This window comes from Bos javanicus, chromosome 21, assembly GCF_032452875.1.
Source record: "Bos javanicus breed banteng chromosome 21, ARS-OSU_banteng_1.0, whole genome shotgun sequence".
NCBI classification, from domain to species: Eukaryota; Metazoa; Chordata; class Mammalia; order Artiodactyla; family Bovidae; genus Bos; species Bos javanicus.
This window is the reverse complement of record NC_083888.1, coordinates 33,642,031-33,657,747: the sequence shown is the minus strand read 5'-3', so window position 1 is coordinate 33,657,747 and position 15,717 is coordinate 33,642,031. Positions and strand designations below refer to the sequence as shown.

The following is a 15,717-nucleotide window of genomic DNA, read 5'->3' as shown; positions in this document are numbered from 1 at the left end:
GGCTCTTCTGGCCACAGCCGTAACACAGCAGCCACCCTGGAGACTGGGCAGCAGTCCCTGGGCACATTCGGAGGAGGCCACACCCAGAGCACCAAAGGGCCTGGAGGCTATCACTGGAAACTTCTGCCAAAACACCAGTGTGGGCATTACGCGGCATCTCGGGACACAGATCTCAGCTTCTCCACCCGGGGCCCAGCTGATGCCATGGCACCAGAACCCACACACACGCTTGCCCCACCACCACCTCTACCCACTCACATCAGCCAGAAAGGCCACACAATGAACAAAACAGAAGGTCGACCATCAGGTGTATTGGGGCGAGTAGAGACGGGGCACCTTCAACAGTGCTTCCCATGGGCAGCCGCCTTAGCAGTTTGCTGGGGGTTCAGGAGGAGCAGGGAGTTCACGGGGCTCCTCCGGCAAAGATGAGCTCCAGGGCCGCCTGGATGTCCCCCCCGGTGGCCTGCAGGGCCCGCAGGCTCAGCTCATCGTCCTGGATGCCCATGTCCCTTAGCTGCTGCAGCTGGGGCTGCCACTGGCTCTGCAGAAAGACAGGACAGGGAGGAGAGGTCAGTAAGGATCCAACAGAGACTTGTTCACCTCTAGCAGAAGGTGTGTTCCTCCAGGAAAGCTGCTGACATGAGGTTCCATACAACACAGCACATCAAGGTCTGTGGACTGTGGAAGAGGTCTATGGAGAGGCCTGAGGGTTTAGGGAACAAATTAAAAGTTTTTCCAAAAAAAAAGGGGAAAATGTATCATAAAGATCAAAAAGAAAAAGCATAAAGTATACAATGTCTAAATTTCAAAAGATTACTTTCTTTCTCTGCTGTATCTATACACACACACACACACTTTTAAATTACTTTGTTGTTTTAGTATGATACACAGTGCCTGGTGGCTCAGTTGGTAAAGAATCCACCTGCACTACAAGAGGCTGCCTGCAATGCAGGAGACCCGGGTTCGATTCCTGGGTCAGGAAGATCCTCTGGAGAAGGAAATGGCAACTCATTCCAGTATTCTTGCCTGGGATATCCCATGGACAGAGGAGCCTGGTGGGCTACACCCCGTAGGGTTGCAAGAGTCGGACACAAGTGAGCGACTAAACCACCAACACCACACTGTGAAAAGTCTCACACTCATCTACTCGTCTCCCCCATTCCTGATAACCTACTTTATTTTCTTTGAGGAAATATAAATACACATTTCTATACTTACCCTTTTCTTATATCGCTCCTTTTTTCCTATCATATTAAGGTATCATAGAAAACGCTTGTGGATGTCCTGAAATGTACCACAGGAGGGCAGCTTCTAGTCTTTGTCGTTATAGAAACGCTGCGGTAACTGGTTCTGTACAAATGTCACCCTCTGCATGCACATACATCTCCGGGATAAATTCCGAGCAATGGGACTGCAAAGAATTACAGGCCATCTGTACTTCCTTTTTGGTGAACAGTCTGTTACTATCCTTTGCCTGCTTTTCTACAGAGCTGTTGGTCCTAAATCACTAGAACTTCAATTCAGGGAGGTTTTGCCCTTTGTCTGGTCTGCGTTACAGATTTCTTTCTGGTTTGTGATCAGCTTTCAGACTTCGCTTGTTCTTTTTGTATGTTGGTTTGCTTTGCTTTGCTTTGCAGAAATTTTCACATTTATGAACTCAAAATATATGTTGCTCTTTATACAATGGTTCCTTGATTTTTTGACTTTCAGCTATGAATGACCTTCTATATGGATTTAAAGAAATTTAGTATTTTCAATATCTCTGACTCATGAAAGAGGAAGTACGCACCTTAGGGAAAAGGATGTGTTCACACTGTGGGAAGGAGAAGGCAGTGATGATGAAATGCAAATTCAAAGAAGCAGGCAAGCAAGGGTGAGGATGTGGAGGAGTTTTAGAAAACCACGGAAACCGCCTCAAGTTTCGTTTACAGGCCAGGTGGAGACATAAAGATTTCTGAGCTGAAGAGCAGAGTGAACAAGCATCAGGCTGCAGATGATGAAGGAATCAAAAAGACCAACTGTCTCCAGGTCCTGCTCCTGCTCCCCTCACTGTCCACCGAGCCACGTGGGGCAGTGAGAACCACATGGGCCAGACCCTGTCCCTGTCATTTAATGACCTGGACCAGTTCATGACGGTGGACCAGTTCCAGAAATGACGTTCATGCCCCAGGCTTAGGAGCAAACAAAAGAGAGTAAAGCAAACAGCTTGTGCACAGAGGCGTGCAATAAAATGTGAACCCCTGGGTCACACACGTAGCTGCTAAGCTTCTGTGTTCCACGAGGCAGGGGGGATGGTATCGCTCCCTGGTGACCGCCGGACAGGCCTCATCTCCTTACGCAGGCACTCAAGGCCCTCACACTCAGGCTTCTGCTCTGCTTTACTCTGGCCCCATCTCAGGATCTTTCATCGTGGATATTGCCTCTGCTCTTGCCAATCTGTCATGTGTACCTCCACATTCGCTCACACAGGTAGCTGCCTCTGCCGGGACACCACATCCCCTCAACCAAACATCCCCTTCTCTGCCTGGCTAACCTTAAATAATTCTTTGACAGTAGGTACAAAACCACTTTCTCAGAAAAGTTTTACCTGATCTCAAGCCTGGGCCAGCTTCTCACCCTGTTGTTCCTCAGTTCAGTGACTGTCTGGCGCCCCTCCATGGCGGGAATGAGGACTGGCTCATCACTATCCCAGGAGCTGGACCAAGCTTGGACCAGACAGGCTCAAGGCTCAGTCAATGCTCACAGGATGGACGAGTGACTCCTCAACTGAAACAGCCACTGAAATACCCAAGCCAGGCGGTCAGTGGAGCCAGGCCATGGGCACTGGGTGCAGGAGTGGAAGCTGCAGGGACACCCGCCCTTGCTGGGAGCACCCTCTCCTGTCACGCTGCCACGCCCCAGCTGTTCCTGCAGCAAAGCAGGCCAAGTGGAACGGGCCTCCGGAGGGCAGAGGAAAGCTCAGCGTCCAAAATACCAAAGAAGCCGTGTGAACATCAGAAGGGGGAAGACTGACCTGAAGGCTGGGCTGCCCCGAGGCCTGCAGGGCATGCTGCAGGGCTTGGCTGAAGAGATCGTTGGTGATGGGCGTCCCTGACTGGACGCTGGAGGACATTGGGGAGGTCCCTGAGGAGTGGCCCTAGAGACAGACCATGGTCAGTGCCACCCTCAGAGCCACCCCAGTCTCCCAGCACACACCCACTGCCGTCACATCACCCCACGGTGCCCTGCGTGCCTCACCACTGCCTCCCAGCAGGGGCCAGCAGGAGACAGCCACAGAGCCACCTTAAAGCTCTCTGTGTGCGCAGGAAGGGTTCTGTACTCTCTTGCTCCAGGGAGATGGAATGGGACCCCTGACCGAGCCTAGGACCCATACTGGCAGAGGAAAGACGGCTTTGCCGGCTGAAGTGACTATCACCAGGAATGCTTAAGCCTGTGATATACGCCTGGCCACTTTCAGGAATAAGTAAGGAACCATTATGCGACATGAGGTTCTTCCAACTGTTGAGAAGAGTCAGTCAGGCCTAGGATGAGCCCCAGACTTCTGAGCCTAAAGGCAGGTGAGGGGAGGTCACCTGAGCTGCAGTGGGAAACCCACTGGGGCTCCAGGTAGAGCTCAGATCAAAGCAGATGGAGCACAAGGATCAGCAAAGGTAAACCCACTCTACCACTGGGCCCTTCTCCCTGGGGGCCCAGCCTGGACCTTCCCACCCCCTCTCTCCATATCTGGGGGCTCGGCCTGGACTTCCCACCCCCTCTCTCCATACCTGGGGGCTCGGCCTGGACTTCCCACCCCCTCTCTCCATATCTGGGGGCTTGGCCTGGACCTTCCCACCCTCTCTCTCCATACCTGGGTACCAGGAGTCGGCGTGTGAGAGCTGCTCTCCGGAGTGCTGGCCAGGGCCAGGGCAGTGGCCAGCTCGCTCTGGGTGATGGGCCGGGGCCCAGCAGCTCCACTGTACCCCAGGGAAGCTGGGCGGGAGCTGGGGGTGCTGCTTGAGGGCGTGGACCTGGCACTCTGGACAAGGGAGGTGCCCAGATCAGGGCGGAAGCCCTGAGTGGTTTTCAGAACCCCACCCCTGCTCCAAGAACAGTTCTTGGGGAGACTCCCCAGGCTGCCAGGGTCACAGCAATAGTGTGGCACACCTGGGCCCCCACAGGGCCTCTGACCACCCCCTGCTGGGCGTGCCAGGTCCTGGGGAGGGCGCCTCCCCAGCACCATCTCCCCCAAATGGCGGGCAGCCCGTCACTTACTGGGTGAAAGTCGTCCTCATCATCAGAGAGCCCTTCAAACAGGAAGCCACCTGGAGAAGGAAGGACAGATTTCAGGAGGAGGAACAGGAAGGCACAGGCGCTGCTCCAGCGTCTCGGCACTAGTTACTCCAAATTCATGTTCTCATCTCTCCCCTGGAAAATTACAGGACAGATGCTCTCCCTGACTCAAACCCAGAGTTCCCAAGGAGCACCCTCTGCCAGCACTATACATAGCTGCGAGTAAAGCAAAGCCCTGGGCCACCGCCCATTCCCCAGGGGCCTGCGTCCCGCAGTCCAGAGGCTCACCTGGCATGTCCCGGTAGGCGCTGGAGGGCATGCCCCGGGAAGAGGAGTCGGCCCCTGGCATTGGGGTGCTGCCTGCCACCGAGTGCAGGACCAGGACAATGGCATTGACCAGGGCAGGGTGAGCAGGCACCAACCTGAGATGGAGCAGGAAGAAACTCAAGGGTGACTAAGAAGGAAAGAGCATCCTTGGGCTTGACAGGAATTCTGGGAGCCCCTCCTAACAGTCAAGTCACCCCTGCTTGTCCTTAAATTTCCCAGTCTTCAGCACCTCCCTCCAGGCGGCATGTCTTCCTGCTGCTCTGCCTTACCCTGGGGCCCCCACAGATGCTTCACTCTCCTCTCTGGCAATGCATGATGGGACACACACAGCCCAGAGGCTCAGGGGTAGTCTCCTGTCTTGACTCCAACACCACTTCACTGGGAAGTCTTTGAGTGGTCCCTCCTCTCCCGAGGGTTTGGCTGTTTTCTTCACTTGAAGATAAAGGGACATAACCTCGACTTTCCCTTCCAACTCTAAAATTTTGGGACGTATGCACCTGTTTCTTTCCCAGCTTAAAATCCTTCACAGGCTCCCTAATATCTACTGAATGAGATCTAAACTGAGCCTGGCCTGCAAAGCCACCTCCCTTAGGATGCTGCTTCACCCCCACCTCTGTCTGCCCCTGCCCTTGGGCTTTGTCCTCACCTCCCCCCACCCCCACCCCCTCCTCCAGCCCTGGCTCCTCCCTACCTCCTGACACATTCAGAAGACAGATTTGGGGGATGGGCTCCAAGAGCAGAATCCAGGGCGACCATTAGGCTTCTGGCCCGACCATGAGGAGAGAAAAAGTGCCCTTAGTAAGATGGGTATACTTACGTATCAAGCATGTTGGGGTCAGCAAAGACAGAGAAGAGGTCCTTGTCCTGGAGAACCCCTGAAGGAAAACAGGACATCTAGCCAGATCCAGTGGGGAGGCCTTGAGGCAACCAGCTTAACAGGGGTACGCATGGAAAGTGGGGCAACAACGTGCCAGCAGCACAACCCACGTGCTCTCCATGTTGCTCCCCAGGCCCCTGCACGGAGGCTACATGCTGTGCACAGCACCCCAGCCTCTTTCCCCATGTCTCTAGGCTCTCCCCTTGTCCATCAAGGTGTGCAGGAAGGCTTCCCTGACTGCTGTGGTTTGGGCTAACTGCTGCCCTCACATGTCTTCCTCACAGTCTCACTTCTGGTGTTACTTAGGCCACGATTTCTCTGTGGGGCTGCAGTTCTTGGAGGGTTGGGTATATGGAACACATCTGGATTACTCCGCCTCCTGCCACAAGACCAGCGAATCTTCACATGAAGTGTCAAAGCTTCTTTAAGGTAACTGCCTCCTCCTGGCTTCTCCTTCTTCAACAGTTCCTATTTCCTTCAGTTCAGCCTTGCACTTACCAAGAGCAATGGGGTCACTGCTGAGGCCTGGGGTGGCCACAATGATCTGATCCAGAGATTCCTTATTGCTGAGCATCTTAAAGACCTGCAGGAGAAATGGCGGGGGGGGTGGGCTGAGCACTCCCACTAGCTCGGTGCACTCAGAAATACCCACACACAGCTGAAGTACTTCCTTCCTCTAAGTGCTTGCACACACACCACCATACTGGAACAATAGCCCCAGGGAAGAGATGAACCTCTTTTTTTCTCTGAGATCATGGCTTACTGGAGGGGAAACAGCATAAAAGCAAGATCACAATAAGCCTTCAATCTATGGTCCTTAGCCCCATTTCTAGTTCTAATGCTTTCACAACAAAAGCTCTTATTATAAGCCCAATAACAAAGGTTTCTCTAGATTTCAAAAGTCCTTTTCAATCTCCAAACAACTATCATTTTTCATTTATATATATTGGGAGTTTGCAGCTGTCTTCATCTTGCTTATCAACTCTCCTATGGAAAGTCAACAGTGCATTTTCCCAGCGAGGGGATCCTGGGAAGGAGCGGTGGGCAAGCAGTTCAGTCCAAGCCAAAGAATGAGGCCCAGCAGAAACAGCATACGGATCCTTTGACTGTAACTATATTCATTCCATGAGGCCAATATCAGGAGAGGCTGTATCATTATCATTAGAGGGAATCAACAATGCCTAGCTGAGAGCCTCTTTGGGGGAAGACAGGGTTCGACTGGGACCCACAGACATGGCGAAACCTCCCCAATAACTCTGAGGAGCCATGGCAACCAGCTTCCGGCTCCCTCTCTGCATCACCCCTCTCCAGCAGGCCTGCCAGGAGTCTCACAGAGGGTTCAGCACACACTCACCGCCTCCCTGTAGGAGGAGCTGCTGTGCAGGGCAGTGTGCAGCACTCGGAACTCCCTCAGGGCAGCCACTTTGTCCACAGGTTCTGGGGATGAGACACTCAGTTACCCTATGACCAGGGCCTCACCCCTGCCACAGACACAGAGCATGGCTTCAGCCAGAGTCCAGGCACGGGTTCTCTTCCCTCCTCACCCCACTAAGAATGGGCATCCGATCAAAAAAAGCTACACCACACACATGAAAACTGCACTCTCTTTTTAAGCCTCTTTGGTAGATAAACAAATTCAAGTTCTAGCAAAGGAGACTCTTACCTTAGGAAAAAGACTGTTCTGATCAACATCCCACTGCAGGAATTCTAGACTTTTCACACTTGGAAAGGAGGAGGGTATAATGAACTCAGTAGACTTTTGTGCAGTGATTTAAAATAAGTGCTGCAAGCCATCTGAACAATATGGAGCCATGTTGACACAATATGTTAAGAGAAAGAAATAGAACATAAAGTTGTATGGGTGTTCTCTAGTAAAACTTTATGAGATGTCAGTGTGCGTGTGGGCCAAGGCTGGACGGGAACAAGCCAAGGTGACAGGATCGGGAGGGTAACTGGTTTCTCCTGGGTATTTTCTTTCAGGCCTCTGTAATATTATTTTGATTAAAAAAAAAAAAAAACAAATAACAAGAAGGACCAAGACAACATTGTACCTAGGCTTCTGAACAAACTTTCATCACACGTCCAAAAACAAGCATGTCACTAGAACTCAAAGTTCCTTTTTGATCTTTGGACGTTATGACTCATACAAATGGGAAAGTCTAGCAGTTTTCTTAGTTTTAGTTGGTCACTTTACTATTTAGGACATCCGCCCATTTCATAGATAATTTAGGACATCCGCCCATTTCATAGAAATTCCGGTAAAACAAGGGGGAGTAGGCAGGAAGTCCACCCTGGATCACACTTTTAAAAGTGTGGTGACCCTCACCCAAGAAGGCTACTTGTGATTATGTGGCCTTGCACTGCTCAACTCCAAAGGCACGATTTCCAAAGCAAAAAGAGAATGGCACCCCTGGGGTTCTGTGTGGCAACCACACCCTTACCTATTGTTCTAATCATGAGGGTTGTCTCTTGAAAAATATTCACCTGAAGTAAGTTACCTGGCTTATTCGTTAAACAAATTTGTGCTAAGCATTTACTCCACGCTTTTGGAGTGAATCTTGTTTTGTGCAAGGCACAGGAATGTAAAAAGTAAGAGTCCCTGCCATCAGGGAACTCTTAAAAACAGTAGGAGAAATGAGACAGACTCAAAGACACATACACACAATTACCAAATACCATGCTGAGGGCTTCCACAACAGAGACATGGACCACAGTGAGGGCATTAGAAACATGGAGGCCCACAGCCCCCGGAGAGAACGTTTGAGAGGAGTATTGAAGGTAGAACAGACAGTGACCGGGGGAAGAGGTGCTGTAGGCCTAAACGAGAACAAGTGCAAAGGCTTGGGAGAATACAAGCATGAGGTGCTTCGAAGAACACTAAGCTGTTTCTATGCTGGAGCCCAGGGTACACACCCCTGCTCAAACAGCAGGCCTACGTGAGATCCTAAAGGGATGTGCAACCTTCTGCAGAGAACCACCAAAGGGATCCAGGTGGGAAGGAAGCAACTGACACTTTTCTCCTCCTACAGGATCTAATCTGGTGGAAGATAAAGAAATGTGCTTCCTTTTGAAAGGACACTCAAGGATAAAATATCTAAAATGCCACCACAAAAATTTCTTTGCAAATCTAAAAGTTTATTTTCACCTCCAAGTAAAAAGTCCGTTTGTTTCAAAAATAAATTTCCAGGGGATAAAAAGGACTTGAAATCTTAAGCTCATAATCAGCTAAGAGTTACAGGTTGTCTCTTAATGTCTCTGAGCTAATCTCATCCTTTGGAAGTGGGAGGCAGCCAGCCCAGTGGAAAGAATACTCTTGAGCCAGGAAAATCTGGATTCACATCCCAGCTTTTGCATTCATTTTTCTAAGCAGATGACCTTGAATGAATATCTTTCTAACTCTCTTTTTCTTCATGTATAAAATGCTAATACTGTTACCTGACCTGCTGAGCCACTTGATTAAATGAGATATCAAACAGCAACAATCTGGCTGGAAGAAGCAACAAATGCTCCTTTCCGTCTGTCAATCCCCTCCAGCCAAAGACCAGAGGGGCACACCTGCAGCTGTGCAAGGTGTGTTACTGCTCTTACAGAGGGGACGCGCACCACCAGAACCACGGGGCATCTCAACAAGAGCACGCTAGAAGGGACTCAGAGGATGTGGGCTTTAGTTAGGGGACTCGGTGGGGGAAGTTTAAGGAAGCAGGGTTTTGTTGTGGATTGGAGGCTGTCAAGAAGTGGGGGTGATTTTATGATTAGGTATCTTAATAATTCTTATCTAGAAGGAAGGAAAACTAGAGCAAGATGAAAGCTGAAATTGGTGAAGAAACAGCAGTCACTCCTAATAGGCAGGATAGAGGGTTATTTGGTCATTTCTGTGGTTGGTCAATGTGCAGGTTTATGGCTCTGTTCAGAAATGAAAAGAAATCTTGTTTTTATCTGGATCCGTTACAGCCCCAGAGTGAGCAGCCTTGTAGATGCTAGTGACCTGTGAAATTGTTCACGATTCAAGGCCTAGCTGAAGCCCAGGCCAGCCCCTGGATACCAGAGACTGCCTTTCTCTTTCTCACTTCCCATCAGGGTACAAAAGAAGATCTTTTTGTCCTTTATGTTTAGAATTGAAAAGAGGGAGAATTTCAAGTTGATAACCAGTCACAGCAATTGTGAAGATTATTAAAATATGCCAAACTGCCCGTTTTTAACAAAGCTAATCTCCTACACAGCTTAGCTTTATCCTCAGGGAGGCTTTTAAAACACAGATGTGAAATTTAAATTATGAATTCCAAGCAGCACCTTTTATCAGTAAGTCAGAAAGGCCTGAGAGGCTTTGTATGTTTCCTCCAAGAGCTACTTTCATACTATTTGAATATTCTCAAACTCCGGGAAGATAAATTAGCAGGAGTGAGGTGACTGAACAAACCACCCGCCTGAGGCAGTTTGTGGGAAGATTTGCGCACATGAGAACACACCATAACATTTAAAGGGCAAGGAGTTTTCAGCTTCTTTGTAATGACAACAAAAATAACCAAAAAATACAAGGTTCGCTGAGAAACAAACTGTTGCCCTAAAGGAATTTAAATAGATACATACTCTCCATCCCACTAACAGAAGGCACTGTCAGTGGCCACTGGCAGCAAGAAAATCAAAATTACACTGTTCATCAATGTGTCTAATCCAACAAATGATAAAGATATCCTTTATTATCATCTCAGTAGATCTCCCCTATGTTCCCCCCAGGCCCTTGCCTCAAGGACACACAGACCCTCCTTCCCTTGCAGATATTTCAGAAGCTCTGCCTGTCTAAGAGCCAACACTCACCCGGTTTCTGGTCAGGCTCAGGCCAGGACTTGCGCAGGACATGGACTGTGGATCCAGGTTGAATGCCATAAAAGTCAAGGGTCTGATCATCTTTTAGCTTCCGGCCACAGTATATCAGATCTGGGCGGGGGGAAGAACCATTCATTTATATTTTACTCTTCATAACAATTTAAATGACTTTTGTCCCCTAAGAACCTTATCTTGATTGGACAGATAGCTAGAGAATGATATATGCTTTAAACGGTACTCTTACTTAATAAATACATTTTGCCAGCCTGGATGGGAGTGGGCCCTGGGGAAAATGGATACATGTATATATATATGTGCGGCTGACTCCCTTCACTGTTCACCTGAAACTACCACAACAATGTTAATGGACTAGACCCCAATACAAAATAAATAAAGTTTGAAAATAAATAAATACATTTTAATAACAATTGTTACAAGCGCAAATTGATAAAATACAGAATCTATGCACAGGAAAACTCTAGAGCTTAACATCATGGAGACTGCACCATTTAAATGAATGGGAAGATGTAACAATAAAAAAGAATGAACCCCATGTTTTTAGGACTAGAAACACTTTTTTGCCAGCTTATACCATTTTGCCCGTTTATATGCCATTGCATTAATAATATACGGCTTCCCAGGTAGCACTAGTGGTAAAGAACCCGCCTGCCAGTGCAGAAGACTTAAGAGACGTGAGTTCGGTCCCTGGATTAGGAAGATCCTCTGGAGGAAGACACTGAAACCCGCTCCAGCTGGGTTGGAGAGTCCCATGGAGAGAGGAGCCTGGTGGGCTACAGTCCATGGGGTCGCAAAGAGTTGGACACAACTGAAAAGACTTAGCATGCATGACTGAAAATAAACTTTTTGCCAGTTTATACCATTTTTCTAGTTTATATGCCATTGCATTAATAATATAATTTAATTATATTCACTTTCTGAAAGTGATGCTGGAGTCCAGGGTTTGATCCCTGGTCAGGCAAAAAAGATTCTGCACGCCACACAGCATAGTCAAAAATAAAAAAGAGAAAGAAATTATATTTAAATTCCTTCTTCCTCCACTAGAATGCCCTTGCCATCTCTCCTTTTTCACTGCCTTCCCTCTAACCAACCAACCAAAAATCCTTCTAACCGTCCCTTAAGACCTACCTCAAATGCTATATACTAAGGGCCTTTCCCTCGCCAGCACCTCCTTCCAACCCAAGTTCTTGCTCTTTCAAAGAATGTCATAGTTAAGGAATGTTGTGATGAAGTAGTTCAGTATATTGTACAACTAAAATGGCAGCCAACAGTTTTATTATATGATTTGTTTCTATTCACCTAACAACAATCACTTTCAAGCAGTGTTAACATTTGTTTTCATTTAGTCTCTAAGTCGTTTCCGACTCTTTTGCGACCCCATGGACTGTAGCCCATCAGGCTCCCCCTCCCATGGCATCTCCCAGGCAAGGATACTGGATTGGGTTGTCATTTCGTTCTTCAGGGGATCTTTGCCACCCAGGGATTGAACCCTCATCTCCTGCATAGGTAGGCAGATTCTTTACCACTGATCCACCAGGGCAGCCCGGTGTTTACATTATAAGACAACAAATCCCAAACTCTTAGTTTACCCTTGTGATTCCAGAATGATTCTCCCCCAAAAGAAATCAGAGCAGAAGCCCATCCCCAGTCCACAGAGACTCACCAATCAGCTCAGGGTCTGGAACAGACTCCTGGAGTTTGCCAGCAATAAGCTGCTTCAGAAATGAAATACTATATCCCCCCAGAGAGTATTCTCCGAGCTCTGTCTCTGGCAACCGAAGAATAGATTTGGGGGCAAGTGGCTGGTCAGCCAGCTTCACCGCCAGGTGCCAATCTGAGAGAGACATCCTCTCTCTTTCGCGCTCTCTCTTTCTCCCTGTAAAGCAACAAAGCCTTAGTGGTTAAAGGACAGACCTACACCACCCCCACCCCACCAAGGGGTTGAAGGAAAATTCTCTGTGACTGTTGGAAAAGCTCAGGATGCAGCATCAGGAGGCCTGAACTAGAATCTGAGGTCCTCTTTTCACTCATTCTATGGCAGCAGGAAACTTCAGCTCTCTAAGCCTCTTTGGCTTTACAGTGGACATAAAAATGCCGTCCCACCTAACAGGAGCGTTGTGAGGTTCAAATGAGATCATCCAACCCTCTCCTTTATATACACTCCGTGTTTCTTCATCAACTTTTGCTTTAACCAAAACAACTTTACCAGAAGCTCCCTGCCTCCTGCTTCTCCCTATTAAATATCCATGCTGCCACTCATCATTTTAAAATGCAGATATGATCAATACACTCCTCTGTTTAGAAATCAAATTACTTCTGTGAATAAGTCTAAACACCACAGCCTGTCAAAAACATTCACATCTGTTCTCTCTACCAGCCTTCCCCTCTCAAGAGTTCTCGGCTGCCCCACCCTTCCCAACACTTAAGTCCACCCCCACCCAGCCTGGATTCAAAACAAAGCTCTCCCCCACTCTGCTCAACTGCTAACTCTGCATGTAACTCCTCTTCCCTCTTCCCTCTCTAAGCAAACTCCGATCAAGAGCAACTCAGACACAACCTCCTCTGTTCTCTCTCTCTCTCTCCCCCCTCTGTTGTTGTCACATTCCCTCATGACAAAGAGTTACAAATATCTATACTATTTACTTCTCAATCGTCTCTGCATCTCATTCTTAGAGGCTTGAAAGCAAAGACTAGAATTTTTTGTCTTTATTGACTCAATGCCCGGTATTTATGGGTACCAAGAAAATGAATCAGAAACCCGGCAGTTGGGAGAAATAAGACAAGACAAGCCCTTGTTAGAATCATTATTGCTTCCAAAGTGGCTTCTTCGGAAGAGGAAAGAAAAGGCTTTGAGGCTGTGCAGCAGATCCTAAGGCACCCTCAAACCTTCCATCTCCAGGTTGATGGCAGGGAAGGAAATGGATCTTTTAATATACTATATATCATTTAATCCTCACAACTGTTCTGAGACAGGCATTATCATCTACATATTACAGCCGAAGAAACCGAGATCTAGAAAGGTGAAGTCAGCGGCCCAAGGTCACTGATAGTTAATATTGCGACAGGGACACTATCTCTTGGGTGACGACCCCACCACTCCCACAGAACCAGCTAACTAGTCACCACAGGTCGATCCCGCGCGGCCCGGGACCCAGCGCCCTCACCCGTCCCGCGGAAGGAACCCGGCCGCAGGGCCGCCGGTGTAAACACTCACTCAGGTCCTCTCGCCGGAAACCGGAAGCTCCGCGCTGCATTCTGGGAGTTGCAGTTCCTGAGGCGGCTCCCCACCACCCCTCCCCCCCCCCCGCCCCTTTATAAATAGCTGGCCGGCAAGGGGAAGCTACTTGTAAAGCTTCCGGTTTCCGGGGGTGTGGCTACTCCGCAGTTTGAAAATGGGGGCGCGAGGGTGTCTCCGCGCTTTCGCGTGATAGCGTTATGTATCACTCAGTCTTCCAAGGCGCAGGTCACCGGAACGGGGTCTGACGTGAGGTTTGTGTGCGCGCGTGCTAAGTGGCTTCGGTCCTGTCCGACTCTTTGCGACCCCACGCACTGCAGCCCGCCAGACCCCTCTGTCCATGAAATTCTCCAGGCAAGAATACTGGAGTGGGTTGCCACGCCCTCCTCTAGGGGATCTTCCCGATCGAACCGGCGTCTCTTTTGTCTCCTGCATTGACAGGTGGGTTCCAGGTATGATGTTTACAGCCCCGCGATTCCCGCAATGTCCTGGCACCCATGCAGAGTCCGCAGGTTACGCCAGGAGTAAGTCAAGGCTGTATGTTGTCACCCTGCTTATTTAATGTATATGCAGAGTACATCATGTGAAATGCCGGGCTGGATGAAGCACAAGCTGGAATCAAGATTGCTGGGAGAAATATCAATAACCTCAGATAGGTAGATGACACCACCCTGATGGCAGAAAGTGAAGAAGAACTAAAGAGCCTCTTGATGAAAATGAAAGAGGAAAGTGAAAAAACTGGCTTAAAACTCAGCATTCAAAATTCTTAGTGATGGGAATACCAAACCTCCTTCTTCAAAAACTAAGATCATAGCATCCGGTACTATTACTTCATGGCAAATACATGGGGAAATAATAGAAACAGTGGCAGACTTTATTCTCTTGGGCTTCAGAATCACTGCAGATGGTGACTGCAGCCATGAAATTAAAAGACACTTGCTTCTTGGAAGAAAAGCTATGACAAACTTAAACAGCATGTTAAACAGCAGAGACAAAGGTCTGTCTAGTCAAAGCTATGGTTTTTCCAGTAGTCATGAATGGATGTGAGAGTTGGACCATAAAGAAAGCTGAGCACTGACAAAGTGATGCTTTTGAACTGTGATGTTGGAGAGGACTCTTGAGAGTCCCTTGGACTGCATAGAGATCAAACCAGTTAATCCTAAAGGAAATTAGTCCTGAATATTCACTGGAAGGACTGATGCTGAAGCTGAAGCTCCAATACTTTGGCCACCTGATGTGAAGAACTGACTCATTGGAAAAGACCCTGATGCTGGGAAGGATTGAGGGCAGGAGGAGAAGGGGACCACAGAGGATGAGGTGGTTGGATGACATCACCGACTTCGATGGACTTGAGTTTGAGCAAGTTCTGGGAGTTGGTGATGAACAGGGAAGCTTGGCGTGCTGCAGTCCATGGGGTCGCGAAGAGTTGGACACAACTGAATGACTGAACTGAACTCTTTCAATATAGGAGATTTTCACAAATATCACCCCATTTTCCTAAAGCCTAGGTTCCTCATTGTTGCTGTTGTTCAGTTGCTAAGTTGTATCTGACTCTTTGCTACCCTGTGGACTGCAGCACACCAGGCTCCTCTGTCCTCCACTATCTCTCAGAGTTTGCTCAAATTCATGTCCATTGAGTCAGTGATGCTATCTAACCATCTCATCCTCTGCCACCCCCTACTTTGGCCTTCAGTCTTTTTCAGCATCAGGGCCTTTTCCAGTGAGTCAGCTCTTCTCATCAGGTGGCCAAAGTATTGGAGCTTCAGCATGAGTCCTTCCAATGAATACTCAGAGTTGATTTCCTTTAGGATTGACTGGTTTGATCTTGCTGTCCAGGGGACGCTCAAGAGTTGTCTCCTACACCACAATTTGAAAGCATCAATTCTTTAGTGTTCAGCCTTCTTTATGGTCCAATGCTCACATCTGTACGTGACTACTGGAAAAACCATAGCTTTGACTATACGGACTTTTGTCAGCAAAGTGTTATCTCTGCTTTTTAATATCCTGTCTAGGTTTGTCATAGCTTTCCTTCCAAGAAGCAAGCCTCTTTTAATTTCTTGGTTGCAGTCGTCATGTGCAGTAATTTTGGAACCCAAGAAAATGAAATCTGTTGCTGTTTCCACTTTTTTCCCCTTCTATTTGCCATGAAGTGATCGGATCAGGGAAG

At 48.4% G+C, this 15,717-nt stretch overlaps 1 protein-coding gene across 4 annotated transcripts; it reads right to left on the bottom strand.

The window, feature by feature from the left end:
- Positions 1–291: 291 nt before the first annotated feature.
- On the bottom strand, positions 292–13,620 carry UBL7 (ubiquitin like 7). 4 transcript variants are annotated; one of them, XM_061394842.1, is made up of 11 exons: positions 13,530–13,619; positions 11,979–12,191; positions 10,289–10,408; positions 6,828–6,910; positions 5,972–6,056; positions 5,414–5,471; positions 4,558–4,691; positions 4,252–4,301; positions 3,848–4,015; positions 3,014–3,136; positions 292–541 (listed from the first exon to the last, which is right to left on the bottom strand). In XM_061394842.1, exons 1-11 carry the CDS (start codon positions 13,567–13,569, stop codon positions 404–406), a joined length of 1,212 nt encoding a protein of 403 aa, XP_061250826.1. In that variant the 5' UTR covers positions 13,570–13,619; the 3' UTR covers positions 292–403. The 4 variants fall into 4 exon arrangements, with proteins under 4 accessions (XP_061250826.1, XP_061250829.1, XP_061250827.1 ...); XM_061394845.1 differs by having other exon boundaries at positions 292–2,778; positions 13,480–13,584; XM_061394843.1 differs by having other exon boundaries at positions 13,480–13,584.
- Positions 13,621–15,717: the final 2,097 nt, after the last annotated feature.